Source organism: Amphiprion ocellaris, chromosome 2 (genome assembly GCF_022539595.1).
Source record: "Amphiprion ocellaris isolate individual 3 ecotype Okinawa chromosome 2, ASM2253959v1, whole genome shotgun sequence".
NCBI lineage: Eukaryota > Metazoa > Chordata > Actinopteri > Pomacentridae > Amphiprion > Amphiprion ocellaris.
The window spans coordinates 17,936,755-17,950,399 of record NC_072767.1 but is presented as its reverse complement, the minus strand read 5'-3'; the positions used below and the strand labels follow the sequence as shown (position 1 = coordinate 17,950,399).

At 38.1% G+C, this 13,645-nt stretch overlaps 1 protein-coding gene across 1 annotated transcript in view; it reads left to right on the top strand.

Annotated features, from left to right (window-relative positions):
• The window catches only part of LOC111571026 (contactin-associated protein-like 4), a 144,429-nt gene that overhangs the window by 57,096 nt on the left and 73,688 nt on the right, over window positions 1-13,645 (top strand). The window contains exon 5 of the mRNA XM_023274077.3: window positions 2,463-2,666. Within this exon, the coding sequence (XP_023129845.2) occupies window positions 2,463-2,666 (204 nt within the window). The remainder of the gene's footprint in view (window positions 1-2,462; window positions 2,667-13,645) is intronic.

Here is a 13,645-nt window from a genome sequence, read left to right as displayed (position 1 = left end):
AACTTTTGTGGTAATTTTGGCTTATGCCCCATGAAATCAATATAGCAACATAAATATTTATTTATCTGTTTTTTTTCCCCATTTTCCTGTTTGCCTATTTACACCATGACATTAATACATAATTTGAAATAATTGTACGTTTATGTCGAATAAGAATTTTGACACAGTTTTTCTCTGCAAAGAAACCCGTACTGTCCTCTATTCTGCTTTTAATGCTTCATTGAGCCGAGCACCAATTTAGCTGGTTGTTTTATGGTTCAGAGGTTAATTTCCTTATGACATGGACAGTAATTTTTTCTTCTTTTAGACATTGAAAATTATCAGTATTGACAGCTCATATTATTAACAGAATGTGTGTTGGCTGTTATCATCATTTTAGCTGAAGGTACAGTTTGGTGAAATAAAACTGCATGTAGCCTCTTTTTAGATGGTTTGTAGGAAATATGGCATGAAGTTGGAAAAATGCAAAATACTACATGAACCACTTTCAACACCACGAAGCAGTCCTTGCACTACAATGCTTTTTTTTGGTCATATACAGTGTGAAATACACACTACTATAGAGTCACTTTTTACTTGTTTCCTTAGTTGTGTGGAAAACACTAAAACACATGTGTTTACCATATAGATTCACTAGAATGTGGCTCTTACAGTACAGTTTAATTACTCTCACAGGTCTGTGGTCGCTGCTCTGTAGTCATTAACTGGAACTCGACTGTAAGGTTTGCTGCGGCGTCTGAGGTTAAGAGAACAAAGGTTTTCCAGCTCCTTAGAAACCATTAGTTCAGAGAAAAATGAGCAGAGAAAATCAATACTGTTCAAACAATAAAAATAATGCCATGCAATAGAAAATATTGGCTGTTTGGGAGATGTACAGTGACCACATTGTTTCACTATAGAATGCAATAAAAAATGGAAACAATAGAAACTTACATGACAAATGCTTCAATAATAAAATGCAAACATTTCAAGCATTTGAGGCAACAGCAAGAAACCTGGCTGCTTTATAAATGTCCTGAGCCGAATGTCTGTTTAGGATAGTCTGTTGGGTTGCACTAATATTGCTTTATTTTAGTTACACAGCTAAGATGTATATGCTGATTTGTAGGGCTTTAAGTTGTTCACCCATTTTAGTCAATTGATACAAGTTGTTAATATTAATTTATGACAAATTTTAAATATACTTACTTTGGTTTAAATATCTGACGTAGTGTAAACATCATATACTGTAGCTTCAATATCAAATGTATATAATCCATCAGACACAGTAAAACTGGAATTCTTTCACAACCTTAAAGGAAAAACTTACAGATAAAGTAATAGAAAAGCTGGATGTTAAGGGGTTACATCCATTTGCTAAACAGCTAATTGCACTGACAGAAAATGAATACCACTCCTCAGTGTCACTTGCAGTTCCTATAAAAGTGTTCAACCTCCATGGAAGTTTTCCACCTTTGTTGCTTTTTAAAAATGTGATCAGTATAAGCTGACGTTTGACAAAAAGTTCCATAAAAATATTCTTTCATGTCAAAGTGAAAATGGATGGGTCATTGTCTTACTGGGGAGAAATCCTCTCCCACCTCACAATTTTCTTTGTCATCTTTAATATTTTCCTATACTTTGCTGCAATCATTTTACCCTCTACCTTTGCAAGCCCTCCTGCTTCCTGAGAAACATCCCCATGTCATGATGCTGCCGCTACCATGCTTCAAGGTTGAGGATGGTGATTTTTTGATGAGGCGTACTGTTTGGTGTCTTCCAAACATAGCTTCTAGTCTAATTGCCAAAAAGCACAATTTTGGTCACAGTAGACCAAAGAACCTTCTTCCAATTGCCCTAGAGTCTCTCACAAGCCTTCTAGTGACTCTAGTGGAGATTTAATATGAGCTTTTTAAACAGTGGGTTTCTTTGCCACTCTTCCATAAAGTTGTGGTGGGTGGAGATCATTCAACAGTTATTTTATTCACTGTTCACAGAGTTGCTTGGAAGGGTTTTTGTCTTCATGGTGTAGGGGTACTGATTCACTAGTGACTGGACCTTCCACAAACAGGAGTCTTTATGTTATAATCACTTGTGACACATTCACGGCAATCATATGATCTCCTTTTCACTAACCGATGTTGAATTAGGTGAGTTACTTCAAAGGGTGTACTAATGTAATCACGTAGTTTACAGTTTATATTTTTAATTAATTGACCTTACTGTGTATAAATCTGTTTTCACTGTTTTTATTTTTATTTTTTTTAATAAAACATTCTTGTGAAAAATGGCAAATTACTTTGACCATGTTTAAATGTTGAAAAGCTATAAAAGAAGAACACTTCCAGGGGTGGTGAAAGCCATTTGTAGGCACTGTAAATTGCTAAAACCAATGACCTATTGATTATTAGTTTCCTGATTTTACCGAGGAGCAAAGTGTGCAGAATAAAGCTCTTCTCTTTCTACTCTGTTTTGTTCTTTAGCCTCTGATGTGGCCAACTTTGATGGCAGCAGCAGCCTGGTCTACAGACTGAGTGTAAGGCCAAGCTGGATGACGACGGAGATCATCTCTCTGAAGTTTAAAACCCTAAAGAATTCTGGTACGCTGCTTCATGCAGAGGGACTGAGAGATCACAGCCTCACTTTGGTGTTGGAGAAAGGAAAGCTGCTGCTTTACCACCAACAAGGTAGGCCACTTGTCTCCCAGTTGTACAGCCATGAATTAACACCGTATGGTCTTTCATGATGAGCAGAACTTCATTACTGCTGAATTATCTGATAATATGCGGTTTACACTCAGGATAGGTGATAATAGACCAGAAAAAAATACTAGAACTTTTGATAAATACATATTTTCTGTTAGGGCCTAATAAGAAAATTAGTCTATCAGTTTGCAGTAACAGGGTTATATAGCTGACAAATGTAGGACCAAAACGAAGGAAGAAAACACACACATTGTTGGAACAGTTAAGACAGGCAAAGGTGAGGAGAGTCCAGTGTCATCACAACGTAAGGAAACTGTCACACAAGATTTGTTTGTCGTTTCTGTTGCCTTGTTGAGGCATAAATGTTCAGTCATGTCGATGAAGTTATTGAGTCAAAAATAAATGATAGATTTGAACCATAAGTGAAATCTTCTAAAAGTTGATTTCCTCTTTGACCTATGTAGGACTCAGTCTTCAAGTGAATATAACATTGTCCATTGAACTTCAAATCAAAAAGGTCCATGTGGAATTTTCTTATAAAGAAACAAGTTAAGTTTCATTTAGTTTTATTCATCAAAGCACATTGCGTGTATCCTTGAGGTTCAACAAACTCAATGAATATCTCTATCAGGGTTCTATTCAGAGGACCCAAGAGCATGACGCAAAAAGTAAGTTGTAAAAAGCAAAAAGTGAGCTTTACTTAAAAAAGCAGAATCAAGGTCAGAAAACCAGGCAGGCAAACAGAACACAGGGAACAGGCTCAGGCAGAATCCAAAATACAAGCAAGGTTAAAAAAGCAAGCAATAACTGAGAGCTGAGACAGAACACCGAAAAGTTAAGATGCTAAGCACAAAGACAATCTGCTAGATGAATAGAAGGGAAGTGGGGATGTAGACACTGTTTGTGAGGGTTATAATGATTAATTACCTGTTAATAAAATAAAGCCCAACTATCACAATGTTATAGCAAAATAACTTGATTACTTTGTGTCACTTTAGGATGACCTCAGTGCTAATTGAAAGAAAATGTGGAAGCAAGATGCTAAGAACCTGTTCAGTGTTAAATGTTCATTAAGAAAATGTCTTCTTTACAATCCCAGTCAGCAACGTCATCAACTACAGTCCCAAAATAGTTTTGCAGTAGTGGCAGTAGTATTAGTATTAGTATTGACAGGTTAGCCAGCTAGCTAACATTAACATCAATGAACTGAATTTCTGCGGTCTTACCTTTAAATGCAGAGTCCCTGGGTAATGACAGAATAATTATGGTTTCATTTAGACCAGGGGTGTTGTGAGACTTGTGAAGTGTTGTAATGTGTGAGTATTCTCCCTTGTTTTAAAATGTATTGTAAAAAAAAAAAAAAAAAAAAAAAACAACCCTGAGTAATTTACCTTGTTAACATGTCCAAATTTGTTTTTGTATTCTGGACAAGACATCCCCTTGAAACTGCAATGTAACGATGAATGTATCAAAAACACAGATTCAGACTTCTAGTGTTGGAACCAGTTCTGTCAACTTGCACAGTGGTGCTTTCTGTGTCATTGTCTGTCTGCAGAAACACTTTCCATTTTAAACACGTATGACTAAATTACTATTACACCTTGCTATTATGTAGTGTGGAGCTGTTACAGTTTTGGATCAAAGCTGTAGGTGAGCAGGTCCTATTGAGCTCTGAGTGAGAGTGGCACATGGAGAGAGAGGCCGGAAGCCTTCATAGATCTGTGCATGCTAGAAGAAGCAGCTGTGTCGATTTATATCTAAGTCACTTTAGGGCAAGAGGAGAATATTGTCATGGAAAAAAATTCTAAAGACTTAATTTTGATACCAAAGATTAGTTTGGATGGAAAGGAATCAGAAAGGGACTTTAAAATTAAAATCCTGCTAATAATCCCCATTTTTACTGAATGTTTCAGTAATCTGATTATGTCTTGTTCATTTATTGATTTTTTTTCTTATTACATGATGCCATACCATTTACTACTTCATTGTGTTGCTCCATAGGACTGTATATGTACTGCAGGGGCTGATTAAGGGAGTGGAATCAGTTGAGCAGAAAGATCAGGTGATGCATCAGACAGGAAAACAGGCGAGGCTGGTCTAAAGTGACAGCAGTGGGGAAAAGTAAACAGAGCAGAATGAATGACAAAAGATGAAACTGTGACCATGATGGTAATGATCTATATCAATAAATAGAAAAAAATATTGTGGTGATTTATTTGGCTTTTTTGGAGCTTTGTTGTTTGACTTCTTATGAAGCGAAATTTTCATTGGAAGATTGTGCTGTTTCATGTTTTAACGCTTGCATGCTCTTTCTCTCTGTCTTCACGTGTTGCAGCTTGTGAAGAACAAGCAGGATGACTTCTGTTCTTGCTCACTCAGTATACTTCTGAGATCGCTGTCAAAACTGAAATGTCTGAAATAAATTTCAAACTAGATCTGACTGGTTTTGGCAAGCTCAGTTGAGTATTTAGATGTATCCTCATTAATTGCTTCTACGTGACATCTGATGATATGATCATGTTTTGTTGATTTCAGGGAGCATTCTGACTCCTAAAGGTTCCTGTGTGTTGATGAATGTTTTGATCTTAATCGGTTGTCTTCCTGCACTTCTGTTATTTTGCCTACTTTGAATCCCAATTTCCTGCTGGTTCTTGTGACTATTTTACACACCGCACATCAGTGTGTTAGCAACATTCTTCACTCACAGTAAATGCAGTTAAGTGTTTGGTGGGGCAAAAACCACCAGTAGTCGACTTTTTGGGGACAGAGATTGAAGACCTGTGCTGCTGGGTGGCTGAAACTTTAGATCTTTGAATTTAATTAAGTGTTTTGGAAGCTCTTTCAGGCAGCTTTGTTGGCAAATGCTGCAGATCTATCTATCTGTTCATTCGATGTTCATTGTTCTGTCAGTGAAATACTCCAAACTGTACAGCGTAAACATGCACTCACAAAGGCTCCCAGAGCTTCAACCATCCTGTCTTTATATATGAAATTTAATATTTAGCGCATTTGGGCCCAATAATGAAATGGAGCGAGCGTCAAGGTGGTCTCCATCCATCTGCTGGTTCGCTTTCATAGTTGTCAGAAGTGATTTTGTAAGATACCATTAATTTAATTGTGAGGAGACTCAGGGGAATTTTTCTTCATTCTGCATAAGGAAATGAGCTCACTACAGTGTTAATTTGTTTATCCATATGTCTCAGGTAATGTTTCAGACAAAACTAATCAGAGTTTGAAAACATTTAGGGAATTGATGTGTTTCACCATTGAAAGTTAGAGGTTAATTCAGTGATGCTAATTGACTATGAAGAAGGAGAGTAATTTCTTGGGGAAGACTTGCTTATTTTGCCTTGTTTTTTTTGTTGTTGTTTTATTTTTGTTTTTCCTCAGTGTTTTTCAGTTTTTCCCTCCATCTAGTGAGTCTCTCTCCTTCTCAATGCTTCTGTCTCAGCTTGACGTCCTCTCTAAGACGCCGTCTCTTTTAATCTATGATAGATGCTAGCAACATGTGTTAAGGATGAACTCTGTGGAGCACAGTGGGCCAGCACAGCATAACATGATCCATGGCCTCTGCCTGCACAGACTGGAGCACTGTGGAGGCTATGGGAGGAGATGTGTGTGTGTGTTGTGGTGTAAATGAGGTTAAGCCTGAGGTGTTGTCGCACTGCCAGGCCGTCATATTATCACCATATGGCAAACCTCTCATCAGCCATGCCAAATGACTGCTGGAGTACTCGGTGCTCTGCTCACCAGCCATGCTTTCATTTCAGAGAGGGCTGAGGGCTTCCAAATGTGGAGTATATCACTTTTCTACAGACAAAAACTGGTCTTCCGGTCTAATTTTAAGTGTAACTGTGAATAATTAATCTTTAAAGGGGGTTCATACTACATTTGGTTTTATGACATAAGATTGTATGCAACAATTTCTGCAAAAGTTAGAATATCTTTGATGTAGAAGGACACAATACCAAGCATTTTTAAGTTCTTTGATGCTCTGTTTTTCAGTATATCCTCTCATCTGAGCTTCTTTTGAGGGAAACAGATCAAAGGACATGCTAAGTAGTAGCTAATCGTAAAACTAGTGGCACGAGATAAACACTGTTAGCAGGTCGTGGTAGTGAGCAGGACATAGTATTCAGAGGAATCATGGTCATTGTCAAACATATATTATAGGCAGTGTCTGCCCTTTACATGGATGAGGGGAAGATTGGCCAATCAGAAACCTTAAACAAGCTATTATCAGTTCTAGTGACGAGCAACAACGGTGCATTGAGAAGTGGGGGAATCATTATTGTAGAATGATCCCGATGCCTCTGTTCGTTGATGCAGCAGAGTGGTAATTATATTTATATGTAAACTAAGCAGCTACCTATAGGACTGAAGAGTGAAGCCAACGTAAAAGTGCCAAACTCTGCAGTTCCTCAAATGGTCACTTGGCGCCGACTTCAAAAGCAAGTCAAACCCCATAGACCTCCATGTTAAAATGTTCAACTTTACTGCAGAAATAAACCTGTCTACAATCTGCTACATAAGTGGTTTTGGTCTATGTAGCTAATTTCCACATTTGTGACAACTATACAGGGGGTACATTTTTTGTAAAACTCACCCGTTTGAATTAGATTAAGGCTTAAAGTTATACAGAATTAACTTCATAGCTACTTTGAGTGACTGGTGGGTAGTGTTATAGAACAGTCCATCACCCAGAAATATTTGCTTGGCCTGCTTCAGGTCAAATCACATACATTTTCTGGATTAGCTGATAATCAAGAGCAGTCAGATGGCAACAGGCAGAGCCATCACACTGAGTTTTAAAACGGCTTTTCAGGAAATTTGTAGGTGCTCAATGGTATAAACATGTAAAAAGTCCTCTAAAAAAGTTAGCACCAGCACTATTTTAATCACATTCACCATTGCATAAAGAAAACAGACTAGATAAGTCTGACATCACAAGCCAATAGTTTCAATTTCTGGAATCAACGCTGTAAATGGAATTTCTCAATCTCTTCACCATAGAAGTAGTTTTACGAAACCTCAGCTTTCATTCACTTAAAACTAACTGTGGATAAGGCTCAAGTTAGATAAGGGATAAATGATGCCATTGCCACAGCTGGATACCAACTTGTGCATCATAAGTTAAAAAATAATTATATAGGAGTACTGGACTTAAATAAGAATGACTCATTTCACTGTCTGGAAGTGTGAGAAAATGGAGGAGTATGATCATCAATATAGTGTTGATCTGAGTTTATTACTACTTTAGTGGCAAGAAATTATGAACCGTAACACGCAGACATTTTGGAATGTCATTTTGATAGTTTGAAAAAGACAGTTATCTGCTGTTCTACACTGTACACTCCACTGTTTGAATGCCACAGTGCACATGCTTAGATGTCCTGTTTTGCTGTTGATCATTCATGTGGTATATTCATAATAACATCATTGCAAGAGTTGGGTATTTAGTATAGCGGTATCATACTAATGATGGAGAAGACATCTTTCTTTTAGAACAGACATTATTCTTCAGTATATTATCATGCAGGTACAGACATGCTGAAAATCCCACATTCCCACTGGTATTTCTTATTACAAAATGAGGATTTGTGTGAACTTCTGAATTTGCTGTACCCAGCTGTAGTTTATATCTGTCTGCTTTTTCCCTACCTCCACACTTCCCTTAACCTCTCTCTGTCACTCTCTTCCTACATTCTTATAATAAAAACAGAATATTGTCCAATTCCCTCTAGTAGGAAGGGGTGGAAGAGTGTTATTTCCCTGGTGGTATTGTCTAGCGTCTGTCAGCTGTGGAGAGGTGTCATCTGTAAAAGCCATCAGTCTGACATCAGCTCCCTGAGTGACGCCTGTCACATTTGGCTGCGAGACTCGAGCTGATAGTCAACAAACTGCACAAAGAACTCTGGGTAGCCGAGAACGAAAATAAACACCGGTTGTTGTTGTTACAGAGCTGAGATTAGATTGAGCTGTGATAATCTGGCAATGTGGCAAATGAAAAACTGGGGAAAAAACCCTCTACCTCAATGGCCATGGACACTGTATGCTTCTTTTTCTTGCCCTCTGCCCTTTCTTTTTCAACCTTTTCTATTTCCCTCCCTCTCCATTGTTATTTATCACAGGCTTTCTCATATGTTGCCCCAATTCTCCCCATGCTGGAATTTTTTTTCTCCAGAGGTTATTATTTGCCTTTTTCAATTGCGTGCTCTTTGTCTTTCTCTTCTCTTTCACAAAACTCCCTCCCTTCCTCCCTCTGACTCTCCCAGGAGTTTACAGTCTGCAGACAGTGTAATTTAGATCAATAGCTTGGAGCATCCACCCCGAGCCACAGCATGCTCCTCCATAGTCAGCTGTTGGCAGAGAGGAGAGGGGGAAAAGGGAAAAAAAAATGAGAAGAGAAGTTCAGACTAACAGAGCAAAGCTAATACCTGAAGACTTAGATGTATTGTCTCCATAGGAGACTGAGAGATTCTCTGAGGCTCTTCATACTTATCTCTCCCATTTGGCAAACTGATCCCGTCGGTCCCGGTCCTCTCTTTAACGGTGATGCATGTCACATCATGAGGAAAACAAGCTGGCTGACTACACAGAGGAGCTAAGGATGGCTAATGATCGCACACTTGCACTCAGCATCAGGGATAAGTAGAACCTCTAACCACACAAACATGAAGAGCCCAGCTAGCGAAGATGTGCTTTTGTTAGTGAGTAACACCCATTAGCATAAATTAATGGAGGAATGAAAACAAAAAGATGAAAAAATAGATCAATACACAGTGACTAAAGAGACAGACAAACAAACAAACAAATAAGCACAATGAGACAGTTGGACCCTCTCTGTCTGCCTGTGGCTGTCCAAGTAGTTGGAATAAATTGACTGGCTCATTAAGATTTATGTCCGCTATCCAAAACCATCTCATTTTCTCATTTTTTCATTTATCAAAATGTCAGTTTGCTATAATGTAGCATGCTGCTTCATAATTCAGTTCAGTTCTGAACTGTCACTGGGAAGCTGTAATACACAGCAGTAAATGCACTGAGGGCTACTGTGTCCCGCTCCAGTGCCTTCTGGACGAACGTTGTTAAGTATTGCTGACTAAATTAGGGTGGCATCAGAGAGGCGTGCAGAGCACGCTGCATGTTAAGTGACACACTTTCTTTTCTCTGCATTCTCAGCATTAACAACATGCTATGTTGCTGCCTCCCTATGTAACAATAAAACACTAAATATTTCAGATTTTACACTTACAAAAAAATCACCACAATCAGTTTTTTGCTCATCGCACAGAGCAACAAAAGCTACGACTGAATCTTCCCAAAGGCATCTGAACAGTGCTGTTGAATGAATCTCTCTGGACAAAGCGTGCCGGTTGGCAGAGAAAATAGAAGACTATGAACTGTGGTGATTAGTGTTGCATTTGTTTACTCTATCCCACTTTGTCTGCAGTGATTTACAGTGAGCCTCCAGGAGGTTCTGTTGCAAACAGCCTCATAAGACTTTCTGAGGGGCGTGAAGCTGCGAGGGCAGCCATGGTGCTTACTGTACTGCATTCTCCTGCTGTATAATACACCGCCTACTACTGATTCCTCTACACAACAATAATAGAGTATATATACATTTGTAAATATAAACATCATAACCTGCACACATAGCTGATTTTGAAAATGCACATGTAAAATGTACGAGAGATCGACACTGTGGGGAGTGTGAGACAGACTTGAAAGTGGAACGAGGTGATAGAAAACACAGGGAAGCAGAATGGATGACAAGCAGCAGCTACCCCTGGCCTGACTCCACCAGGAGCATTCTGCATGTACGATCCAGTGCCACTGTATTAAACCTTTAGATCATTTATACATTGACAAACTTTACCCACGCTTGTTGACTTGTTTGGTTCATTAAAATGTGTTGCTACTTAAAACAATGGTGAGAAGGGGGGAAAAACGCACCAAAAGCAGAATCTTTACACAGAATTTTCCCAAATGTGTCCACAAATTCCTCTATGAGATCTGCTCATTTGAGACAGATTATCCAGGAGGTAAGAAAAGTGGTGAGAAGATATATAGCATAACTATTCTACATGGTCTGAACGGCGCACACGGTAATTGTGACTTTTCAGTTTTGTGTGTTTCATACTTGTTGATATTGTTGCTTAAAGTGCTTTATATGGGCGGTTTTGATACGTTGTTGTCGCTAGCTAGCATATTGGACCCGTCTAATGAAGCTAGCTTGAAAGACATGTTTTTGGAATCCGTCTAATTAGGGACATTTTATTGTGAAACTTTATGTATTTGAAATGTTCGTACGTCCTTTATTTTCATAGTTTTCATGGTGTCAGCTGACTGAGGAGAAAAATAAATGTTAAAAGACATCTGTATGATGCGTGGCCTTTGTTATATCAGACCGAATAGTTAGAATATTTATTGCTAACAATGATAACAAGGGAGTAGCAGGATTATAGTGAACGATAGTGGTACCTACCAGTTACAAACAACCACTCCTATTTACTACTTTGATACAACAGTAGTCCCTGACTTTTGTTTCTTTTGTGAAATTTCTTGACAACTATTGCAAGTAAATTTTTGCAAACACATTCACATCCTTTTTAGGACAGCAGCTTTGGCAATCTCTTAACTTCAATCCTACCAACTGCTGTACCCACAGATCCCACTAAAACTTATTTTGTCACATCTCACAGGTGCTTTTTCCTATCATTCTGATTTTTCATGGCTTTGTCTTTCAGTTTGCTACTAATTGTTCCTTCACATCATTATTTTCCGCTTCTGTTTCAATGAGTGCTTCTATAATGCATTTGTATTGACATTACCTTTATTTCCATGTGACACAAAGCACATATGTTTTTTAAAGTTCCTAACACGTACAGTTTCCCACCATATGTTTTCTGGTATTACCTCATTCTGCTACACAATTATGAAAATATATCTTTACTGCCAGCATTTCGTTGTGAGATGCATGTAGAAACATATCAATTTCATAATACATTTTATTTTCTTGATGTAAAGACTAATATATGTCTTTGAGGATTATCATTTCACATGATAGAAGATCTGGATAGCCAAGACCCTGATGACCAAGATAAGCCTTAAACTAAAGGTGGCAAAATGACTGTAAAAGTAGCCTGGAGATTTCATTTCACACTATATGCAGAATAACTGCAATTTTCCTGAAATAATAATCATCACTTTCATTTCAGATGACTTTAATTCCATTACTAATAATATACTGACAAGAAAAAGTAAAGTGTAACTAACTGTAAAGTGGTTTTACTTCTTCATAAAATATTGGCAAATACACTAGTGAAATAGTTTGATGCCTTTGGTAGGACTGTGTATCCCAAAACCTGCATGCTCAAGGATGAATTTACATTATAGCTGCTAAATACTATCAGTTTTGTGTTGTCATTGCGATCATTCTGTCAGACTAATGTTCTAACTTTATTCAAAGCCTTGCAGTGCCGCTAGCTTGACTTTATTCACCTTTAGCTGCATTATCAAATGTTAATCAGTAACTGCTGAGACATCACATTCATGTACAGGTGTATATCTGCTGCATGTGGATAGGGTGGTGGAACATTTCACTCTGTGCTGTATATCACTACTTTTTAGATTTTCCTCGTATGCAATATTCACTTTGCTCTGTTTATGTAGATACTTTAGCAACATGTTTTTTTCTTTTTTCAAATAGAAGAGGGACAGAGAGAGATATACGCACTGCAGGGACATTCTTACCATGAATATCTTTGAGCTTTATTTTCCCACTATGTTTTTTATGGTAATAAAGTCAGTTTTCCAACTGTGACTAAAGCTGAGAATTGGTTTGGAGAAAGTACATTACTTCTGCAGTCAGGCTGTGTTTCCAATACAGGGACCACGTGATACTGAAATCCTGAAACAATTATAACCGTGTATCTCCTGATAAAACCTGTCATTGTCGTCCTTCATAAACAGATTTAGAGCTTGAGCGAAGAGTCATAGTGGAATAGCAGACAGAATATGATTAGGTGATATTGCCTCAGGGAGCTGTCTGGAACAGTAGACTCCTGCAAAGTGGAAGCTACTGTTCAATGCAGACCCCCTCGGCTTAAAGACAAGAACATTCAATATTAGTACATTCAGTGTGGATAAATCGAGCAGCTATTGCAGTGTGACACAGCTGTGTTATTTTGAGTTTGTGAGCTCTCAGACAGAACCTTCTCTCACAACTTCCTCATGCATGCAGGCAAGGAGGAGAGAAATGAAGCAAATTAAGACTGACAGAGAGTGAGAAAGAGAGAGGGTGTTTCATGAATGGAAGTTAAGTGTTTCTATTATTGCTCGCCCTTAGACTTGTAGACTTGTATTGATTTCTCCCTCTCCATTTTCACTTATTCAAGGTGTAACCAAATATGTCGCCACTTTAAATGGACTAATTGTCAAAGGAATGATTTGACATTTTGGGAAATACTGTTGTCACTATTCTCATGCCTGAGCTTTGTTGCAGTTAGCTTAGAATAAAGACTGAAGGCTGGAAAGGAGTTGGCCTCCTTGGGACAGAATCAGACTAACAGATGTGTGTGTGTATCACAGACTGTATATTCAATTAGACTTAAAATTTGGGTAAAGCTATGCAAACGCAGAAGAGGCTTCAACCTGCATTCTTTCTAATGATCAGCAGGGGGCAGCTCCTCTTGTATTGAAAAAGTGTTCAGATTGTATAAAAGTCTACAAGAAAATGAACCTGGTTCTCACTTGATTAGTCACCTCATTAAACATTTTCCTAATTGGTTTATGGTCACAACTGCTAGTTTAAAGTCTCTTTCATTGTGACTTGATGGTAATTTTGTAAATTATGAATCAATTTAGAGTAAAATAGACATTAAAGCAAGTATGTTTTGGGGAGCATCTACCTTGTTGATAGGTTGCTTCCATATCATCATCTGTGATGCCCTTCAGGT